Source organism: Gekko japonicus, unplaced genomic scaffold, assembly GCF_001447785.1.
Source record: "Gekko japonicus isolate JY-2015 unplaced genomic scaffold, Gekko_japonicus_V1.1 scaffold3104, whole genome shotgun sequence".
Taxonomy (NCBI): Eukaryota; Metazoa; Chordata; class Lepidosauria; order Squamata; family Gekkonidae; genus Gekko; species Gekko japonicus.
Window position 1 is genome coordinate 128,971 of NW_015166517.1, and position 8,031 is coordinate 137,001.

Sequence of the window (8,031 nt, forward strand, 5' to 3'; positions counted from 1 at the left end):
GTATTTTCTGTTAGGATTGATGAAGAAAATTGTACCTATTATATTACATGGGAGACTCGGGCTGCTTGTGCAGTGAAACCTCAAGAAGTAGAAATAGTGAATGGCACGATTACGAATCCAGCAACTGGGAAGAATTTCAGTTTGGGTGATGTATATTACAAGTAAGTAAACTACAGGAACAATATCTGCAATTATAAAGCTGGGCCACAAAAATCCAACCACCTGGTAGCCAGTGATTCCATTTTAAAACAGGACTGTCACAACCAATGCTCCCTCTAAGCTGTGGAGTCTTGTCAGCAAAAATTCTACTTTGTGAGCTACTGGCATTAAAATTCTGAGTGAGCGATTTGGCTGCTAGTTTGCTCTGGAGCCATTCTTCCTGAGCTAAGACAAAAATGTGTGAGCCGGAGGCTAAAAAACTGTGAGCTAGCTCACACTAACTCACCTTAGAGGGAACACTGGTCACAACCAGGAAATTACCTCAGCAAAACATGTGATTACTATTCTCAGACTTGCTGAGGCTTTAAACAATGATTACTAAGTAGTCATCTTTTTTTTCTTTAAAAAAGGGGGGGGGTTCTAGGCTGTGTTGCATTTTGAATCTGGCTCTTCTACTCTCAGTCTGTTAGTGGCTTAATTTTTTAGCTCATGCTGCAGGGGCATTGTTAAATCAATCCTACTGAGTAAGAGTCCAGATGTTAATCCTGGCGTGATCCAAAAGTGTTTAATATACTGGCAGTAGTGTGTGGCACAAAGAATTAAAAACCCTAGACCAATTAGTGGGGCCTGGAAGAAATTGCATGTCTCTTCCTGAAGGGGTGGAGTAGAGATGTAAAATTTCCGGAAATTTTGAAGCTTGGAAAAACCCCCGGGTTTTTTCCGGGGTTTTTTGGGAAAAAATGGAAATTTTCGGAAAAATTGAAAAAAATGCTACATTAGCATTTCTTTTGTCTTTTCTAGATTGAAAGTCATTCTGTTACTTTAGGAACATAAAAAATGACTATGGACATTTTTACTTGGCATGAAATTATCACAACTAGCATATTAAAAATATAGTGTACCCAAACAATTATTACAAACAGAATACCCACCCACATGCAAAAACAAAACTGAAACCTTTTTATTTTCTTCTGACAATCGCACCTCCTAAAGGAAGAAATGCATCTTGTTCTTGCATTGGAGAGTTCAGTTTGTAACCTAGGACTTGCTTGTCCTCAGTGCACAGAAATTAGATCAATCTGATACCATTATATATTTTAGAAATGATTTGGAAAATATTTGAACACCTTGTCTTAAAATATTTTATTTATCATGTTAAAATAAAACATTCCATAATCAATTTCTTTTCTTTTCTTTTTTCAATTTTTCCAATTTTTCGGAAAAAAACAAAAAAGCTTCAGGGAAAAAAACGGGGAAAAAAAACACGTTTTTTTTCCGAATTTTTCTGGTTTTTTTCCGGGCCTTCACATCTCTAAGGGAAAGATACCGAATTGGTGTGAGAAGAACTGAAATTTTTACCTTGAGTAGTACATTCTTATAATCAGAGTGGCAAGAAGAGATGCTTGAGGTGACTGGCAATGCTAAGCTTTTATTCTTGGTGTTACAAGCTAAATTTTGGAACTTTTATTTAAACATGCTGTGTTTCAGATTATACACTGCCTCTGGTGATATCAGACCAAATGGTGACACCTACACTTACGAAATTCAGCTTTCATCTATCAATGATACCAAGCATCCAAAATGCTTGGGAGCCAATATATGCCAGATTAAAACATCGGGAGAATTGTTCAGGAGAATTGGGTCTTCTAGCAAAACTAAATATTATATTCAGGGTAAGTGCCTACTTGATGTACTAACATAACTTTACTCCATTATAAAGGCTGGCAGTGACTAGGGTTGCCAAGTCCCCCTGGGGGGCAGGGAAACCCCCACCCCAGAGGCCCGTTCCCCACCGCCGGCGAATCGGGCCCCAGGGGGAACCCCACCCCGACGTGCACGTCACCCAGAAGTGACACGACGACGCCGGGCACGCTGGGGGTGGGGCCACGGTCATCCGAGGGAAAACTCTATGGTTTTCCCTCGGATGGTCGTGGCCCCGCCCCCAGCATGCCTGGCGTGGTCGCGTCACTTCCGGGTGACGTGGATGCGGCGTGTGTGTGCTTCGTGTGCGCGCACCCCAGCCGCCGGCCGGGAGTCCCCTGCTGCGGCAGAAATGACACTTGGCAACCCTAGCAGTGACACTGGGGGGAGGGTGCTTTCCAAATATCTCAGAACTCATTTCAGTGGAATCTATGATATGGAGTTTGGCTACCAATAGTTTAGACTACAGGTTTAGACTACAAATTTCCAACTGAGTGGCCCAGTCATCTCCCAACCTGTATCTCCAGGTCCCAAACCACTGCCCTTCCTGTCCTGAATTATTTGTTAAGGAGTTGCTGCCACATGGAGGTATTTTTCCAGTTTAGCATCCAAAGTAGAGTGTGTGTGTTGGGGTGGAGGGGCATCCACTTTTCTGGATTTTCCCTACTTTGATATATCTTTTCCATATCTGGTTTTGTGCAGTCTTTCTGGAAAGACTGCAAACAATACATCTTTGCAAACTGTGAACAGGAAGGTGCACATTTTTAATGTCCTGCCTGCAGTGACCTGCAGTGACAGCATTTTCCTTGCCTGGCTGTTCCCCCCCCCCCCACCTCCCTCACTCACACCAGCTGAGTTTTTTCAGTCTTTTATAAAATCTGCAATTGCTAGATCACTACACCACAATAACATGAACTGTCTGTTGCCATTACTTCCTTTTCTACCACCTCGGGTCAAAAAGATCTAGAGGCTGACATCTTTTTAAATGAAAGCTGGGAGGTTTATTGGGGCTAGGTGATTGTGGCAGTAGGTAGTGTTACTGAGTTGTAGTTTCCTAGCCGTTGTCAACTTCAAAAACAAACAGCCCTCAGGGGCGGCAGGAGAAATAGTAACTTCAGAGTCTTGGAGCATTTTTAATGACTAACAACTGTAAGTGTGTGTGGGCTGCAGTTCTTTGTCAGCTGCATGAACTGCTACACTCAGTTGCCAGAAGGAGGCAAGAACAGCAGAGGTTGGGTCTGGGCGAACATTATTACAAAGTAAGTGTGGAAGGCCCAGCAGTCCTAGCGGTAGTTGTTACATCACTATGCAAAGTACCAATAAAAACAAGGTCCAGACAAAAGAGTAAATCCAAACTGTTCCAGCAGATGAGGATGAATTGACATTCAGGTTAATGTCTCTGCCCCCTTTTAAAGGTTTAACTACATTGTCTTGTGAGCCACTTCTGCTATGGCTTCAGTTACCTGAAATTCAGAATAAATATTTGATCGGTTTGGATGGCAGTAGTCGCAACACAGTTGCAGTAACGTGGTGATCTCCTCCATCAGTCTTCACTATAATAGATTAAATGGGAACGTGTTGCTTTTTTGTTTCGTTTGCATTTTATGGTGAAATCATCTCTGTCTTCCCTTCTTTTGTAGATGATGATTTGGATGTCGTGCTGTCTTCCAACTCCAAATGTGGTAGAGATGATACAAAGTTTGCGTCCTCGACTATTTTCTTCCACTGCAGCCAGCAGGCCAAAGAAGGCATCCCCGAATTCCTTCATGAGTCATCAGACTGCCAGTACTTGTTTACTTGGTACACCTCAGCAGTTTGTCCACTAGCGTAAGTGAAACCCACCCACCCACCTTCCAGTTAACCTACAGGATAGGAAATCATGTCTTTACTTATGGCATGGAATGGAATAGCAAAAGGCTTGTTCCAGGTCCACAGTGGAAGTTTACAGCTCAGAGTGGAACGTGGAAGGAACCAAGCTCTACATTCAGAGGGGGGGGAAGGCCTTGGCCTCTAGTCCTGTTAATTGGCCCTCCAGGCAACTGGTTGGCCAGTGCATGAAACAGCATGCTGGGCTAGATGGACCTCTGGTCTGATCCGTATGACAAAAAAAGGGGAGAAAAACACAACCCCCTACATGAGAAAGGTAACCAAAAAGGTTGAGACACAGAAAAAGAAACTTAAAAATAGCTATGTATGTTGTCCTAATGTATAAAATATCATATATAATTCAGTTATTTTCCAAAGTGCTAAAATATCATTTATCATTTAAAACATCTGCTGTTTTTCAGACATGAATTTGAAAGGATCGTAATGAGGTGGGGGGGACAAAAGAAAAACCTTTCCTCAAAACCGATAGTTCTGTTTCAGAGAAGCTAATATTTGAAAGGTTGACCACTTGTGGGTTCTTAAAATTTTCTGTTTGTGTCCCATTCTGGGTTCTCCCATTTTTGTTAAATTTATGGAGTGCTCTCCATAAATTTTTACCACTGAGGAAGGCTTTTAGCCAAATCATGTTTGGTATTGGTTCTTGTATATGGATATAATTTGTACCTTTTAACCTGTATTTATATGATTGGACATTTGTCTTTATATTAGGATTAGGTACTCATATGTGGGCTATATCCGGCTATATCCGGGAAGGGCGGGCTATAAATGTGAAGAAATAAAAATGCAGAACCATAGGATTGTGGGTTTTACCTGATATTTTAGCACTTTTGAAAGTATAATTAAATTATATATGATATTTCTTACATTAGCACTACATGCGTAGCTATATTTTAGTTTCTTTTACCTTTTCTCAACCCTGTTAGTTACCTTACCCACTGGTCTGATACGACAGGACTGCCCCTTTTGTTCTTAGCATGACCAACACTTAATGAGGAAACACAGTAGTGACTGTTTTGCCGTCATTCTGTGGTATATTAGGCTGCCAGAAAGCTGCTCAGTGATAAATTTTAACTGATCCTGAGCTAGCATTTCACTGCCCTTGATTTAAAGATTCATAAATTTCAAGTGAAGCCTGTATGAAAATGAAATGCCATTGATTGTGCGTCCTGCTGGCATAAAGTCTAAGGACCACCGGCTTCAGACATTTTCACGTATTACATCTTGGTGGAGTTCTTCCTAGCTTGCATGCCTCCAAACCTGAGCCCAATCCTAGTATGTAAATGAGCCCTTTGGAGGTAACCTGGCACCTGTGACAATTAAGGAACATTGGCGATGTGGCCATGTTGAAAACTCTGGTGCAGGGAACATTAAGAGGTCTCATTAAAAGAACAGTTCAATTTTGCTGGTCAGCTCCAAACAGAGATTAAGCAACTAGAGTGAAGATGAACCTATGACTTTGGGACCCGTTTTCTCCATGTTTCACAGCAACCAGCTTGACAAAACCTGTTGATTCCTCAGTATGTGTAAGTTCAAGGCATTTCAGGCACTGCTGCTCCTCGCTATATAACCACCGTACCATTTCATTTGCTACCTGCAGAAACCCTGAGAATACAAACAGCCAAGACTATGTGGAAGATCTCTTTCATAAAGGCCTTTCTGGAAGAAGCCAAGCAGTTGGTGCAGTTCTGAGTTTGCTCCTTGTGATTCTTACAGCATGTTTAGTTATCCTTTTGCTTCACAAAAAAGAGAGGAGGTAAGGCTGGGAAGGATTTGTAGGGTTTTATGCTGTTTACTAACAGTCGAGTCTGATTCTTCACAACTCCATTGACCACATCACGCCAGGTCCTCCTGTCTTCCACTGTCTTCTGGAGTTTCATGTTCAGTTTCATGTTCGTTGCATCGGTAACACTGTGTAACCATCTCATCCTTTGCTGTCCCCTTCTTCTGTTACCTTCAATCTTTCCCAGCATCAGGGTCTTCTCCAATGAGTGCTCCCTTCTCATTTGGTGACCAAAATATTTGAGCTTCAGCTTCAGTATCTGGCCTTCCAGAGAACAGTCAGGGTTGATTTTCTTTAGGATTGACTGATTTGATCTCTTTGCAGTCCAGGGGACACTCAAGAGTCTTCTCAAACACCATAATTCAAAAGCATCAGTTCTTCGGCACTCGGCCTTCCTTATGGTTCAAGTGGCCATACATTACTACTGGGAGTACCATTGCTTTGACCATACGGACTTTTGTTGGCAGGGTGATGTCTCTAGTTTTTATTATGCTGTCTAGGTTTGCCATCGCTTTCCTCCCAAGGAGCAGGTGTCTTTTAATTTCATGGCTGCAGTCACCATCTGCAGTGACCTTGGATTCCAGGAACATGAATTCTGTCACTGCTTCCATGATTTCCCCTTCTGTTTGCCAAGGGGTGGGCCGGATGCCATGATCTTAGTTTTTTTGATGTTGAGTTTCAAGCCCACATTTGTGCTCTCCTCTTTTACTCTGAGCAAGAGGCTCTTTAGGTCCTCTTCACTTTCTGCCATTAGAGTAGTATCATCTGCAAATCTGAGGTTGTTGATATTTTTCCCAGCAATCTTAATTCCCACTTGTGATTCATCCAGGCCAGCATTTTGCATGATGTACTCTGCATATTAATTAAATAAGCAGGGTGACAATATACATCCTTGCCATACTCCTTTTCCTATTCTAAACCAATCAGTTGTTCCATGTCCGGTTCTAACTGTCACTTCTTGGCCCTTATACAGGTTTCTCAAGAGACATGTGAGGTGGTCTGGTACTCCCATCTCTTTAAGGACTTGCCACAGTTTGTTGTGGTCCACACTATCAAAGGCTTTAGCGTAGTCAATGAAGCAGAAGTAGATGTTTTTCTGGTACTCCCTTGCTTTCTCCATAATCCAGCAAATGTTGGCAATTTGATCTCTAGTTCCTCTACCTCTTTGATACCCAGCTTGTACTTCTGGCAGTTCTCTGTCCACATACTGCTGAAGCCTAGCTTGTAGGATTTTGAGCATGACCTTGCTAGCGTGTGAAATGAGTGCAATTGTGCCATAGCTTGAACATTCCTTGGCATTGCCCTTCTTTGGGATTGGAATGTAAACTGACCTTTTCCAATCCTGTGGCCACTGTTGCATTTTCCAAATTTGCTGGCATATGGAGTGTCTGTACAGATGAATGCACTTGTTGTGGTAATTGTGGTGCAAATGGCAGGACCAAATACCCTTGATGCAAGAGGATATGTTTTCTGTAATATCTGTCCTTTCTTTGGCATAATTGTTAGCAGTGGTGCCATAGAGGTGCATCCATATTCAACTGCTGCTACCTGCACCATTCCCCCAGTCCCACCTTTATATGCCTTGTGTGGTGACTGTGGATGCTTTTTCTTCTTTCCCAGCCATCAACCTCCTTCCAGCACACTGTTTTTCCTGGACCACATTATTGTTGTTGTTGTTGTTGTTATTATTCCCCTGGCCCCTGCTACAGTTTGTTATTACATGTAAACAATGCTCCCTCTAAGCTGTAGAGTCTTGTGAGCAAAAATTTTACTTTGTGAGCTACTGGCATTAAAGTTGTGAGCAAGTGATTTGGCTACTGCATAACTTAGTTTGCTCTGGAGCCATCCTTCCTGAGCTAAGACAAAAATCTGTGAGCTGGAGGCTAAAAAAAACCCTGAACTAGCTCACATTAACTAAGCTTAGAGGAAACACTGCATGTAAAATGTGAAGGAGAAACTTCATAAATGGGAATCACAGGTTCATGATTAAGGCTCAACTTGCACATCTCCCCTGTGCAAGTTTCCTTTCACTTTGGGGGCAAGATCTCCAGTTGATGGGCCAGAGGACATTGATTTGGCTCTGGTGGTCATTTCCTCGGACATACAGGATTCCTGTCTGTGGAGCACAACTTTCTCATTTCCCCCTCCTGCTTCAGCCCAAAATGCTCCCTAAAATGCTGATCCTGTGGGGACAGAGAATCATCAGAAATAATATGAAATGAAAACTGGAGGTCTGTCACAGGAAGGGGAACTGGCCAAAATCACCCCTCTCTTTTGTTCATGGGAATTCTCTGTGGGATCTAACTCTTTAAATGGTGGAGGAGGTTTCTCGGAGCAGTTGCCTCATTTGGAAGTCCAACAAGTCTTCCTTCAGACACAACAGCAGAAATGTGAACCATGCATGTATTCCCTTGCCAGTGCTCTTCATGAATTGGGAAGTTGGTTTTAGCCAATAGATTAATGAAGCTGAATGGATTTGCAGTTGAGTATGTAACATTCTCTCT

The 8,031-nt window shown here is 42.3% G+C and overlaps 1 protein-coding gene across 1 annotated transcript in view; it reads left to right on the plus strand.

The window, feature by feature from the left end:
• Positions 1–8,031, plus strand: part of IGF2R (insulin like growth factor 2 receptor) — a 97,931-nt gene that overhangs the window by 87,842 nt on the left and 2,058 nt on the right. Inside the window, exons 43-46 of the mRNA XM_015412275.1 lie at positions 15–161; positions 1,648–1,832; positions 3,501–3,687; positions 5,345–5,500. Coding sequence (XP_015267761.1) covers positions 15–161; positions 1,648–1,832; positions 3,501–3,687; positions 5,345–5,500 — 675 coding nt within the window. The remainder of the gene's footprint in view (positions 1–14; positions 162–1,647; positions 1,833–3,500; positions 3,688–5,344; positions 5,501–8,031) is intronic.